Genomic DNA, 15,071 nt, shown 5'->3' on the forward strand with positions numbered 1-15,071 from the left:
TTGTCCAGCAAGGTAGGTTTCAGCTCATCACAAGCTCTGCCTGTGCTAATACAGTAGATTATAATATATAGGATATAAACACAATATGGCAGAGGAGAAAAATAGGCCTTCCATCAGGTCCAGCATAGATGATGGGCATCTAATAAGGCCCTTGGCCCAGTGAAAAGCCTACCTACCAAAGAGATTCTTGGTCCACCTGCTCCTGTTATAGTATTATCTGAGTCATTATCTGAGTTACTGTGTGAAACTGTTTGAAGATGAAATTTTAGATTTTGTGAACATACTTGAAACTACATATTCTTATCAAATTATTACATAACATATTCAGCTGTAGCTCTTGGTACAACGAATGGGAACATTAGAATGAATGCTTATTGGGGGAAATTTTTGTCTTATTTGTATTTTTAATATATGTGATTTGAGAATGATATCTTTGATCCTTGGGAAAGATTTGATGTGAAAGTTGCAATAGATGGGAACAAATCTGAGTTCTCATGACAACTCAGCTTTGAAAGAGTATATAAGGGGTTAGAAATTGTAGAGGTTGGAAGTTCTTTAACAGACATGCTGCTGCTAGGCTGCCTGTATAAAGAATACCAGAGGTATGTGAACTTTGTATTTTCACTGTATTTTCAATTTTTATTGTGAACAGATCTGTAATATTTTGTTAGATTTTTCATACAATGTAACTTTCATATATTCAATATATTGGTGTGTTTTTTACTTTAGTTAACTAGAAGCTAACAATAAAAGAATTGTGTTACAATTCGAAGTTTGTATCATTGCTTGGAGTGGCTGGTTAAAAAAGGTAATGTATTTTCCAGTAAAATACAAAATCCAGAAACATAGCCACTTATCACAGCAAATGACCGCTTCACTCCCACCAGGAATGGGAGATCACTCCAGAGACCAACATTTTCTGCTGGGAGAGGTGCCGGAAGCAGCAGCGGGTGGTTCTCACAGGAGATAAATGAGCTCCGCTGCCTCCCCATGTTTTTTTCTGATCAATACTGCAGGGGCCTCTGGGATGATGTCTCATTTGCTGCTGGGAGTGGTGCCCAGAGGAGGACCACAGCACAGCTCTTTGGCCACCTTTTGCACATGAGAAAGTTATACTCCAATTCCTCCAGCGTTTGAGTGGGAGAGGTGCCTGGAAGAGAACTGGAGCATGAATTTTCGACGATACTCCTAACTTGCTGTCACCGACAGGGTTTAAAGGAATGCAAGAGCCCCATTCTGCTCCCTCCTCCAGGAGGCTGCTCTATGTACACTGACACATGCATGCACAAGAGGGTGATGCATTTAATGAGAGGCCGCTGAAGCTTGGTGTAGTGATTAAGCGTGGTGGACTTTAATCTGGAGATCCGGGTTTGATTCCCCACTCCTCCACATAAGCGGCGGACTCTAATCTGGTGATCTGGGTTGGTTTCCCCACTTCTACATACGAAGCCAGCTGGATGACCTTGTCACAGTTCCCTCAGAAGACTCTCAGCCCCTACTACCTCACAAGGTGTCTATTGTAAGCTGGTTTGATTGTAAGGAGATTGTAAGCTGGTTTGATTCTCCTTAAAAGGTAGAGAAAGTGGGCATATAAAAAACAACTCTTCCTCTTCTTTTAATTCCCGGGATCCTCTAAAATCCGAAACCAGCCCTGCCTTGCCCTTTTCTATCTAGGACAGATTTTTTTCCTGCTAATTCAACAGCCCTCCTAGGCTATTATGGTACATTTAAGTCTAGTGCTTAGACATACAGCCACAGTGCTGATGGGTGGGTGCATTTTTAGCCCATAGTAGCTCATTGATAATACCAGCCAGGTTATATAAAACTGGCAGTCACCAGGGCCCAAATAAGGCCTGAAGGAAGAAGAAAAATGCTATGAACAGAACTGACGTGTGAATCAACCTGGATCTCAGTTTTTTTGCAACAACTCTGCAAGGTAAGCCAATTTTATGGTAGATGTAGGCTGAAACTGAGAAATGGCACTTTGTTGAAGGCTATTTAGTGAGTTTGGGTTTCATGTGAGATTTCACCCAAGGAATTGCTGGATGTTGGCTGGTTTCCCCAGTCCTGGGTCCTCATCCTTTTTCAGCCTCTGGGCACCTTTGGAATTGTGATGTTGGATGGTAGGTGCAACCACAAAATGGCTGCCACAAGAGGTGGAGCTAACCACAAAATCTCAGGTAGAGAGGTTGTGCATAAATCTAATAGTAACTCTTCAATGTTTCAGGCAGAAGCTCTGTTTAACAGAACGCCTTTTAAAACGAACAAATGTTTAAAAATAATTCCTTGCATATCCGCAGCTTATCTTCAGTCACACTGTGAAGATCCTTACACTGTGGTGACAGCTGGTACTAAAGCAACTTCTTAAAAATCTGCACAGCCAACCAGATTTCCAATGGCCAAGAAGCCCTCCTAGGCAAAAGCCACACATGGTCTCGCCTACTTTCTAAAAACCCTTGATGGGCACCAGAAAAGACATACATGAACACATGAAGCTGCCTTATACTGAATCAGACCCCTGGTCCATCAAAGTCAGTATTGTCTACTCAGACTGGCAGTGGCTCTCCAGGGTCTCAGGCAGAGATCTTTCACATCACCTACTTGCCTAGACCCTTTAACTGGAGATGCCGGGGATTGAACCTGGGACCTTCTGCATGCCAAGCAGATGCTTTATCACTGAGCCACGTTGGGGAACCCTGCTCTAGCCATTACTGTACACTCAGAGCCAGCAGCCGGGGTCAGCATCTCTGACCCCCTGCCGAGAGCCACTGCCAACCTTTGGTGCTTCTGGCCCTTCCACTTCTCCTTCACGATATCGCTGCCTTGGCTGCTTTCTTTGAAAGAGGAAATAGTGAGAGACACAAGGAGAAGGAAGCAATCACTGTACCTTCGTCTCCGTGGGTGGTCCTGTTGATTGGGATCAAAGGAAGATGGACAAACAAATAGGCAGGGACATGATGGTGGTCCCATGCTGGGAGAGGCACCAGTATGGGGATCTTGCTCAAATTCTCTGGCCCAGAAAAAACCCTGAATCCTGCACTGCCTTGACAACCCTACACCAGCTTTCAACTGTTCTACAGCTACTTCTCAAATAGCCTTTAGCAATGAGTTGGTAAGCACAGCCAGAGTGGCACAGAGTACCGGACTAGAACCAGAGCAATCTGGGTTCAAATCCCTGCTAAGCTGTGAAGCTCACTGGGTGATTCAGGCCAGTCACTTACTCAGCCTAGCCTCCCTTGCAGGAATGTAGTGAAGATAAAATGAAAGAGGGGAGAACCACGTATGCTGCCCTGAAATCCATGGAGGAAGGAGGGGGGGAATAAAAAGCATAACAGACAGGCAGAAGTAAACGTTATGGGATGCTGCTAGGTCCCAATAGTCTGTCCCCAACCTGTGTCAGTTTAAGATTAGTGAACAACTACTGTGCAGTAGGATGGCTGCCCCCAAACACTACATTGCTGAGCTCCTGCTTTAAATGTCTTTCTTTCTTTCTTTCTTTCTTTCTTTCTTTCTTTCTTTCTTTCTTTCTTTCTTTCTTTCTTTCTTTCTTTCTTTCTTTCTTTCTCGCTCTCGCTCTCTGTCTGTCTGTCTGTCTGACTTTCTGTCTCTCTCTCTCTCTTTCTGTCTTCTGTTGATTCTTCTAGCCATGATAGTTTCTAGTGGCAGAGTGTTCCACTGGCCAGCAGCCAGTGTAAACTTTTAAAAACAAAAACAAATCCATTCCTATCATTTATTTTAATGTGTTAAAGTTCATTGTGGCTGCATGTTTTCTTCTACCCCCGCTTACATTTTGTCTCAGTTTTAGTAGAAAACAGGAAAACCTTGCCTCTCTGGGTTTTCACTGGATGGGTGGGGCACACGTGAGACATATAACAGCCCCTGGAACTGATTAAGTGAAGCATACTGATGAGGGAGTAAATCCCACTGAACTCAGCGGGGCGACTTCTGATTAAACACGGATCAGACTGGGCTGTTATTATCAAGTTTTGTTTTGGTCAAAACAAGATTTTATTGAGCCAGTGGGGGAATTGGTGGTGGGGAGAAGGAAGACTTCCACTTATGCACCTCAGGCTTTAATTTCCATTAAATGCTTAGCTCAAGAGGCCATCTACTCTAATAGGTACAAAAGTATAATCGTAACCTGTTTTCCAATTAAGCTAAACAGGCCCCATTTACTGTGTTTCAAAATGGCCCCTTGGAGAGAGATGGATATCAATTTTCTGAAACCATATGGAACCCGCAATCTTACAACATACTCAAAAACACTCCTGGGGCGGGGGAGGATTTTTTTTTTAAATGCTCTCGCTTCAAAGTTAAATCCCTTTGCCCTGGAGGAGATGCCTAACACTAGGACAAGCAGAGACCTGGGTAAAAGAACAAGCATGTATGTATATGCATATGCAGTGCTTTCTCTGCGTCCGTCCTCTCACATTCTCCCCCATTCATATACACCTGTACACATACACACACAATATAGGCACATCAATATTTCCACTCCATCAGCACATTGCACTTTGACGCGTGACCTTTCCCACGGGCAGCCCATTCCTAAACGGGGAGTAGATCCGTGTTGGAAAAAGAAGAGTTTTTAAAAATAAAAATAAAGAAAAAGGGGGGAAAGGTCCCATTGAAAACAGTGAGGCTGCGCCACCAAAAAAGGCGGTGCAGCCCCGCCGCCACTCAAGAGGGTGTTCCCGGGCCAAAAGGGATGTGGAAGCTACCTAAAGGCAGCTCCAACTCCAGGAACTGCTCCCTCACACCAGCGCGGCCATTCTCTTCCGGGATTTAGTTCCCAGAGTGGCTGCACTGCTGGCGGGGCTGGCATGTTTGCCCCCGCACCCGTGATAAAGTGGCACCCATGCTGCCGCGAGGTTATGCCGGCTCCTAAGGAGATTCAGCCTTAGGATTGCAGCCTAAGGCTTTAGGATTGGAGCCCTAGGATTGCAGCCTAGGCTCCTCAGGATTGCAGCCTTAGTCTCACTATTGACTAACATGTGGATAATGCTGAATATCCCCTACTCGGTCCCCCAACAGCATGCTGTCCCACCTGCTGACCTTAAAAAACTTAGAATATTCTGAGAAGTTTGAGTGTTCATGAACATTCCATGCCTTCTTAATACGTGAGGCAATGTCTCAGGCTCGCTCACTTCAATATATGGCATGTCTGCATCCAGAGAAACTATGCTGTTGTGTATTCACAGTTGAGCACAACTAAAGATGGATTTAATCCATAAAACATAACAAATATATATATGCAAAATCCTATACAAACAATACAATTAAATGTTATTTAAAAGCACAACATTAAGAAATAACCCTAATTTATCTCCAACCACTAAATGCTTCCCCAGACTTAGAAGTCTAATATAATTGCAATGGTCAGATGTTGTTAAACATCAGTCCCAGAGATGGGTAGGCCCCCATGTATATTATTTGTATTCTACACATGGGGTATCCAAGAAGTCAGCTTATCTGACTGGCACCTAATTGGGCAAGAGCTGAAGGGCTAGCAACACAGGCTTTGCCCACCCGATTCACTCCCTCATGAGCCAAGATGCAGCCAAAAGCCTCCTTAACCCCCTCTGCTCCAGCGTGGAGGCCTTTGCACAGTCCTCTTCTTATTGCACACCTCAGCTGCTCACTTGAAATATGCAGGCAAAGGCCTCTTTTACCCCGCTAGTTGTTAACAGCAAGAGTATTAATCAGAAGGCATCTCTTTGGTAGGTAGGCTCTTCACTGGGCTAAGGGCCACAGCAGACGCCCAAAGATGCTGATTTCTCATCTGTCAGCCAAGAAACAGGCAAATGGAAGTAGCTGAAGAGCATAAGGAAAGAACTCTGCTTGGCCTCTGCTGCTCTTCACCTGGGGAGAAGTGGGTTAAAAACACTTTTTGCCTATGTCTTGATTCATGCTGTAGAAAGTAGGCAAGCTTCGTAAGAAAGGATTTGTGCATCAGGAGACTATGGTGAGTGGCAAATGGGGAACCCCTGGGGTCAGATTAATCCACCCAGCCCTCAGTGGGAGGCAGGGCTCTTCAAGGGATGAAGGCAGGATTGCCAGCGTTCTTTGCCTTTGCCTTTCATAGTAACCCAACATGCAGAAATGAAGCCTTTTTTTGGCACAGAGCTACGAGTGACAGAGAATGCTTTACCTGATCAATTCCTAAGGTTGCCAGGTCCCCCCTCTCTATCGGCAGGAGGTTTTGGAAGGTGGGGCTGGGGCAATTGCACTCATGCATGGCCGCACATGATGTGATCATGTCACCTCTGGGTTTACCCCTGGAAGTGCCTGAAAGTGGCATTTCGGAGGTTTGAGAGCTAAAGCAGCTGTGGCAATGTGGTGCTTCCGGGGATAAACCCAGAAGTGACGTGATCGCATCACGTGCAGCTGTGTGCGCATGTGCAGTCCCTGCTCTTGAGCATCTGGGTGGATTAGCGGGCAATTGCCCCCAAAACCACCCACCTGGCAACCCTATCAATTCCTATGAGCTTGGCTTCTGTTAAAGCCTTCTGAGCAGGGGCAATACAAAAGGCGGCAAGCCAATACAGAGGGTTCAAGCCACCTAAACTTTGAAGGACCCTAGACTGATCTCCCTAGCAGCTCAAGCTGAACAGTATTCTTTTTTTAATTAACTCCTAATTAGTGCCTTTGCAAGCAAGTTCAGCGGGGGGTGTCTGAATGAGATTTTACAAAGAGTGGTACGTTACTACTTAAATCTGAAAGTTCATCCTCCGAGCGTGGTAACGTGAACTACAGAACAATGGCTTCAATTTAAAGCATGCAATAAGAGTTGTCAGCTTTCCTGCCCCCACTCCCAGCCATTACAGCTTCTATTTGACATATCTGGGCCCCCTCCTCTTAGGTCTCTAGAAGCCAAATCTCTGGATTTGGAAGGGGGTCCGTGCTCCTCATTTTTAGCATGTACACAAGTAAAGGCTCACACATGAATGCTAAGGCAGCAGGAGTTGGATCTATTGACCTGTCCTCTTAACGGTGGTGCTTCCTTCCTTCTGATGATGTAAGATGCTCTCACGCTGGAAGAAAGCACTGCAGTTAGCAAAATGGGTGCATGGTATCCATGTGCAACCTGCCGTTTCCCATGACCCAGCACGGTGGCATTTGTTTGGGAACTTACTCACGATCACAGATGATAGGGCAATTGCTTTGGTCTTAAGCCAAAGAGCCTCTTAGCTTTTAAAGCCACACACATCAAGCCGTGACAGAGAAATATTAAAGACGGTGCACCACAGGCAATGGAAGATCTGTCAGCAACTTGCAAAGTGGTGTGCGCGGGAAGCACCAATCCTGGCAGGACTGGCATCATGATACACTGAGGTGGGGCAGCTGCTGGGGCCCAGGGTTCCTGGCAGGGGCCCACTTCTGCCACCTTCCTTTGCCCACTCGCTAGCATTCTGCCACGCCTGCACCCTGCCCCACTCACTGCCTGGTGCCCCTGGGGAAAGGGCTGCAGGCAGGCGTGAGCAAGGGCCATGAGCAGACAATGGTACACCAGCAGGTAGGAGGAATGTGGGTGGATACGGGGGAAGGACGGCTTGAGCAGGTAGCCTGGTGGTGGGCAGAGTGAGGAGAGGGCCCTAGGAACTCTCTGCCTGCCCCCCCCAACCTGGAACCAGCTCAGGATCCTTGGAGATAATAGGGGTGTCATAAAAGTGTTTATACCATTAAACATTACAGGGGCACCTAACTAGAGCCAGAACACATAATACTGGTGACGAGCATTTGAACTCCCAGAAATGTAATGGAGATGCAAAAAGCAATGGTGTGGTGTGGGCCTAGGGTGCCAACCTTTAGGTAGATCTCCCGCTATTACGACTGATCGCCAGGCGACAGAGATCAGTTCCCCTGGAGAAAATGGCCACTTTGGAGGGCAGACTCTATGGCATTATACTCCATTCAAGTCCCTCCCCTCCCCAAACCTTGCCTCCTCAGGCTCCAACCCCAAAATCTCCAGGTATTTCCCAGTCTGGAGCTGCCAGCCCTATGTGGGCCCAGGGGAAGCCTGGGGTTTAACTCTTCCACCCCCTGCACTGGTTATCCGATCAGAAATGACTCATAAGGTCAAAAGATAAGCACAGTATAGGTATCTGTTTTATTCCCTCCGGAGACTTAAAAGTTGCGTGGGAGGGTCCTATGGCACAGGGAAGAATGACCCCTTGTCTTCCCCAGTATTGGGCCCCGATCCATATCCCCATGGATCTGAACAGTATCTTGTGTGGTTTGGCCCCCAAGTGGGAGCATGAAAGACTTCCAAGGTTGGTTATGCATGGATACTTTCACTCACGTTCACTCCCCATCTGTCTCGGTTGTCCTTTGGAGTTATACATGAGTTCCCCCTCTATTAGATGACCTCACTGCCAGCTAGGGTTGCCAAGTGCCCGGTGGTGGTGGGTAAAATCTCGCCAATCCACCAGGCTGCCCGCTGACCACCTGAGGGCAGGTGGGCAACGCGAGGACGCGCATCCGCGCAACGCATTCACATCACTTTTGGTTTTACCCGGAAGTGACATGGATGCTCTAGCAACCTCCGCAGAGATTGATAGAGCACGTCATTTCCGGGTAAAACCAAAAGTGATGTGGGCACGTTGCGCGGGTCAAGCACGCACGTCGTGCGAGGAGGTCGCGTGCTGCTGAACAGCTCCTGCTGGTGGAGCAAAGAGACCTGGTAAGCCTACTGCCAGCCCCCACAAATCCTGGACCTTCCTGTCCTTCTGTTAACCCGATTCTTCCCTCTCCCACGCTCAGCCTGGGTGAAATCTCTGCGCATAAGGCAAAGTGTGGGACATGCTAGCTTAGTTTCGCTCGCAGCCAATTACAAAGAAGCATGTCCAGAGATGGGGATTCAAATGCTTCCTGCTTCCTCTGAGCGCCTTCTGAGCAGAAGAAAGGCTTTTTAAAACTGAGGCCTGGATTTCTCCCCCCGCCTTCTTTTCAGATTTTTCCGTTTTTTGTTTTATTTTCTTAAAATGCTTTTTTACACAGCAATTGGGTTTGGGGGGGAGGGAACTTATCTCTCAGGATAGCCAATTACGAAACAGCCTTTCAAGGGGCAGGGATTCGAGTACTTCCTGATTTGAGCTTGGAGACTGCTGGTGCATAGACCCCCAGCAGGAAAGTGTGGGTCCAGCGAGCAACGAACCTCAGGTAAAATTCCCATGCATAAACGACCCTAGAGACAAGCAAGTTCCTCCTTTCTCCCGTGGAACGATCTACCCATTACTGCGAGAAGTCAGAATTTAGTACTGCCGTGTCTCTAACCTGATGGGAAGGCTGACAGTGGCCGACGAGTCTTCTGTTTAGCTTGGAAATGCTGTAAGGACAGACAGGATCTCTGGAACGAGACTCCTCTGGGCATGCCTCTTGCACAATCAAGCAGTGCTTTGAGCTGACAGCACATGTTGGACCCAAGCCAGCACTCTATCTATCTCCCGCGCATAAAAAAAAGAATGCCCTTGGGACCTGAGCGTGCATTTTCCCCTTGGATGCTCACACACAGCCGCTATTACCATCCCGAGGAGCAGCAAGAATACTTGCTTATGATGAAGGGTGGGGGGGGATGGTAAACATCTCCTCACCTATAACTGTCCTCTCCCCCACACCCTGTCAGATGTAAATGTTTTCTTTTATAGGTCTAATCTTTCTTGCCTGGAAGGCCCGGACTACTGGGCCCAGGAACCAGCTGGGAATGAGCTCATCCACGGAGCAGAAGAGGTACATAACAGACACGTCCCTGTAAAATATCATTGCCCGAGGCCACTTCCTTGGTAAATGTCTTCTCTTTATTATTCATGGGCTAAAGCCTGAGCAATCTCCCCCCCCTCCCCTTGTGCAAAATGCAGGGTAGAGGAATGACTTTTAATACATCAGAGAACCACTCCATTAATAATGAATACAACTTTAAACCAACTTAGTCTAACATGGCTGTAATTGAGTCATAAAATTTTCACACAGGCTCCTTGGGCCAAAACTGAGGAAGGAAGCGGGTGGGAGAATACTTACAAGTTCTGTGGCAGAGAGAAAGCTGTTGTTCTGGACGGCGTGGCTGAGGAGAGGGGGGTCTGTCACCTCTGTGGCGCCATTTGACTTCCTAGTGCTTTTGGAAGAATGCTGAGACCGCTTCCATTTAGCCTTGCGGCTTTCCTCCTGCAACCTGGCTCTGGGCCTAAGTGGAACGCAATGGAGAGAGGTTACTACGCAGCCAGCTTGGAAAGGGCACCCTTTATGCAAGGGGGCTGCTCGCAGAACTAGGGGGGATGGCGAAGCCTGCTTGCGTATGGAATAGGGTTGCCAGGTGCCCAGTGGTGGCAGGCAAACCCCCGCCAATCCACCCCCCCCACTGCCTGCTGACCAGCTGAGGGTCGGCGGGCAAATGTGCACGCACCTACACACCACGGCATGTCATTTACGGTTTACACCCGGAAGCGCCACATCGCACCGGGCCTTACACCATTCAAACTGGGAGTTAGAGTGGCAAAACGCCCCTCGCGATGCGGTGCTTCTGGGTGTAAACTGGAAGTGACGTGCATGCGCGTCGGTGCAGCTGCGCGCGATCCCCTCACCTCTGCCCCAAAAGCCTCCCGCCAGAGGAGAAAGGGGACCTGGCAACCCTAGTGTGGAAGGGCTAGGGTTGCCATCTCTGGGTTGGGAAGTACCAGGAAATGTGGGGGGTGAAACCCAGGAAGGGTGGGGTTTGGGGAAGGGATCTCAGCAGGGTACAATGCCATAGAGTCCACCCTCCAAAGCAGCCACGTTCTCCAGGGGAACTGATCTTGGTCGTCCGGAGATCGGTTGCAATAGTGGTAGATCTCCAGGTGCCACGTGGAGGGTGGCAGCTCTAGGAAGAGGAGATATAGGCCACTGAGGGATAATGTTCAGACTTCCTTAATAATAAAAGTATCTTGAATGCCATTTTAGATATCTAGGATGGTGCAAAATTACCTCAGCCATCTGGTGCATTTTGCGTTTCTTTCTTACAGGCCACTGAAAGGGGGGACACTAGGGATACCAAACTGTAGGAGGCTGGTGTTGGTGTCTATCTAATCTATCTTGGGTATATGCTTCAGAATGGGAGGAAGGCCCAGAGAGAATCTTTGTCAGACCCACAGTAGCTCTTCCTAGGTTTGAAGGAGAGATGCACAGAAGTCCTGTTTTCAGATCACCACCCTCACCCCAGTAAATAGGCCGTCATTCACTACATCTGTACCATCTTCCTGATTTCTAGGTCATGAGGAAGTACCCAAACAACTCCGACACCCCTACGAGTGAGCTGAAGTGTCTGTTGGATGCGTGAGCGGCGTGAAAACCAGAACGCTTTGACAGTGCTGTCCTAAGCAGAGTTACAACCATCTAAGTCCATTCGTTTCAGTGGACATTGAGGGGTGTAACTCTGCTAAGGACTGCTCTGTATGAGCTTTAAAAAGGGCCTTCCTGCAGTTGCCCTCAGGCTCCAGAATGTGCTCTCCCTAGTGATGTGTATAAATGTACTTTCCTGCTAGGTGACAGAAATAGCTGTAAAGCTCTCCTGAGCTTTTACGCAGGATGGGCTGTGATTTTTATCGCCGATGTTTTACGACTTATCTCATCACTGCTCTTGTGATACTGCTTTTTTCTAATGTGTATGACGCTCAAATTTTATTGTTGTGTTAGGATTTTGTTTGGGAAGGTGCCTTGAGCTGAGTTGTGTGTGTGTGTGTGTGTGTGTGTAAAGTGCAGTCAAGTTGCAGCCGACTTATGGCAACCCGTTTTGGGGTTTTCATGGCAAGAGGTGGTTTGCCAGCAGAGGTGGTTTGCCAGCAGTGCCTTCCTCTGCACAGCAACCCTGGTATTCCTTGGTGGTCTCTCATCCAAATACTAACCAGGGCTGACCCTGCTTAGCTTCTGAGATCTGACGAGATCAGGCTAGCCTGGGCCATCCAGGTCAGGACTGAGCTAAGTTAGGTAAACCAAAATATACATCTAAAATTTTTTTACTAAAGGGGCAGAACTAGGGTTCCCAACCTCCAGGTTGTGGCTGGAGATCTACTTCATTTCATGTGCCTAGCCCAAATTTTCTGATAACATTTTATTTTGCTTTGTTCCCCACTTCTGCGTTCCAGTCACCCATGGTTAACAACGCATCTTGTTTAGGTGTGTGATTGATTTCTTCCTGGACGCTTGCATAAAAGCTGTCAATTTCTGCCTCTTCAGCATCTGTAGCTGGGGTGTAAACCTGAGAGATGGTTATGTTGACAGGCTTTCCATGAAGTCTGATTGATGTTATTCAATCAGACTCTGCATTATAGCCCTTGATTGCTTGTGCTACATCTTGCCTCTTTATCACTGCAACTCCATTTCTTCTGCATTTGTCATTTCCCCAGTAAAATACTTTGTAAATTTCAGACTGAAAATGTCCTAATCCAGCCCACTTTAGTTCACTCACTTCCAGGACTGCAATGTTTGCAAAGACCTTAGCTGGAATTATAAGCAAAAAGGCTGATTGGTTCCATTTTCTTTTGGTGGGAGTTTTAAATTGACACCCACTTTTCAATCTGCCCCAAAGGAATTCCTTTCCCCTAAGAGCCCTAGTAAGAAGCAAACTTGTGCCAGTCTGGCAGTGTGTCAGTGGATCAATGGGGTCAGCCTGTCGCCTTTTACCATACCCAGACATCTTCTGGGAGAAGGAGTTGACTGATTGTCCTCTCAGAGGGAGAGATGTATGTGGACAGGCAGAGCAATCCTAATGGGAGGGCCCTCCAAACTGGCTAAGGGCTGGCATGACCCTAGCACCAACGTTAGTGCCACTTGCACCAGCTAAACTGGCACCAACGCCAGCACAGGGCTACTTACGCTGGCTCTGGGGAGCAGCACGGCAGCGTGAGCCGCGGGTGCTGGCACAGCCTCGCCTGCAGCATTTTCCCAGCACAAAGGCTCACACTGGCATCAAAGGGGGAATTCCTGGGGCGAAGCTGCCTTTAGTCAGCTTCCAAAACCCTTTCGGCCCAGGAACACTCCCTTCAGCAAAAAAGGCAGGCGTAACCCCATGAAACCCTATCGAGGAGTTTAATGGGGTTTTTTTTTAAGTACCTTTTTGCCCTCCTTTTTTGGGCTGGGAAGCCACTTAGGAGGCAATGTGGCTGCGCTGCCCACTGGCGCTTCTTAACTACACCCCCTTAGGATTGCACAAGAAGAGTTTAAATAGGATGGAACTGTTATGTATGCAGTGGGAGCAAGGCTCACATTGAGCTTGCTATTCTCTCCAGGCTCCTTCGCCTGCAATTCCGATTGGACAAGGGGCTATAGCCGCCCAATCACAGACTTGGTTTGCGCCTGTGTTCCCATTGGACTATGGACTACAATCGGCCAACTATGGACTACAACTGGCGTGGCTCCGAGTGATTAGGATTGGCATATAAGACAGGGTGTTGTGCTCTTGCCGTCCAGTTCCAAGTAGTCAGCTCAGTTACAGTGAGTTTAGTTCTAGGTTGTTAATAAAGCGGTTGTTGTTGGAACTCCATCTCCGGCCTCGTGTATCACCCACGCGTGTATAACAGAACTATGTTTTCTCTTATTTTCTATATTCTGCAGTGTTTCACCTTTCTGTAGATTTGTCCCGCTATCGTGTTTTGTGTGTGCTTAGCAATAAAAATGGTAAAATGTGACACTTGGGTTGGGAGAGACATTCTGGATTAGCTTCCTCGATTGCAGATGCCCAAACGCACACTGTAATACAGACAGGGGAAAAAGAGGTGGGGATCCTGGCCTCTTCTTCCATGCGCGCACACACAGTCACACAGACATACATTCAAGGATTAATTTTTAAATCTAAGCTGGGGCAGTCTGGTTTTTATAACTTTTACCTTTTTGCTCTAAAGGGTAGCAGAAGAAAACTACCAAAGGCAAAAGGGGTAGGACTAGGGGAGGGACTGTGGCTCAGTAGTAGAGCATCTGCTTGGCATGCAGACGGTCCCAGGTTCAATCCCTGGCATCTCCAGTTAAAGGGACTAGACAAGTAGGTGATGTGAAAGACCCCTGCCTGAGTCCCTGGAGAGCCGCTGCCGGTCTGAGTAGAAAATACTGAATTTGATGGACCAAGGGTCTGATTCAGTATAAGGCAGCTTCATGTGTTCCTGGTATCTCTGGGGTCCAAGGGAGCTGGGCATATACAGAATGCACAGCCGGGGCCAGAGGAACAAAGGGGCCTGTTACACAGTGTGTAGGGCCTAACTATAGGTTATCACAGGAACGAGCAACAAGCCTTCTGTCTCTGGCCAAGGAATCCCATGGTGAAATGAATGTGGCCTTGACACAGCTGATACAAAATGGCAGAACCCGACCTGTGCACGGCACGCTTACCTGCTTCCACAGCTTTCTGAGAGGGAATTAGTGCTCTCTGAGCCAGAGCGGTAATGGTGATGGTGGTGGCGTTGGGATTTTCGTGGCCGGCTACGAGTGCTTTTGAAAGGGAAGAGAGGGGGAGAAAATAGAACATTAGTCTCCTGGGGTGCTGGAGCTATTCAGCAAGCTTCCCCCAGGCACAGGTTGTCCGTGGCTAGGTGAAATTAAAAGATGCTTGATATCAAGATATGAAGCCGCAGCTCTATGTGGATAACCCGCCTCAGACTAAGCAAGGAAGGGGTTCCATCCTTAGGAACTCCTTCTGTGTCCTTGCAAGGGTCGCTTCTAGCCACAAACTCACCAAAGTTATTAGAAGAACTGTGCGCATGCTGCAATTCAGTGGGAATAAAAAATTAACACAGATGTAAAGGTAAAGGTCCCCTGTGTAAGCACTAGGTCATTCCTGACCCATGGGGTGACATCACATCCTGATGTTTACTAGGCAGACTATGTTTAAGGGGTGGTTTGCCATTGCCTTCCCCAGTCATCTTCCCTTTACACCCAGCAAGCTGGGTACTCATTTTACCGACCTCGGAGGGATGGAAGGCTGAGTCAACCTTGAGCCGGCTACCTAAAACCGACTTCCGTTGGGATCGAACTCAGGTTGTGAGCAGAGCTTGGACTGCAGTACTACTGCTTACTACTCTGCGCCACGGGGCTCCTAACATAGATGTACTGGG

At 47.8% G+C, this 15,071-nt stretch overlaps 1 protein-coding gene across 1 annotated transcript in view; it reads right to left on the reverse strand.

The window, feature by feature from the left end:
- Nucleotides 1–15,071, reverse strand: part of SRRM4 (serine/arginine repetitive matrix 4) — a 144,137-nt gene that overhangs the window by 16,120 nt on the left and 112,946 nt on the right. The window contains exons 7-8 of the mRNA XM_056859488.1: nucleotides 14,350–14,448; nucleotides 10,018–10,174 (exon numbers count right to left, since the gene is read on the reverse strand). Coding sequence (XP_056715466.1) covers nucleotides 10,018–10,174; nucleotides 14,350–14,448 — 256 coding nt within the window. The remainder of the gene's footprint in view (nucleotides 1–10,017; nucleotides 10,175–14,349; nucleotides 14,449–15,071) is intronic.

Source organism: Euleptes europaea, chromosome 13 (assembly GCF_029931775.1).
Source record: "Euleptes europaea isolate rEulEur1 chromosome 13, rEulEur1.hap1, whole genome shotgun sequence".
NCBI lineage: Eukaryota > Metazoa > Chordata > Lepidosauria > Squamata > Sphaerodactylidae > Euleptes > Euleptes europaea.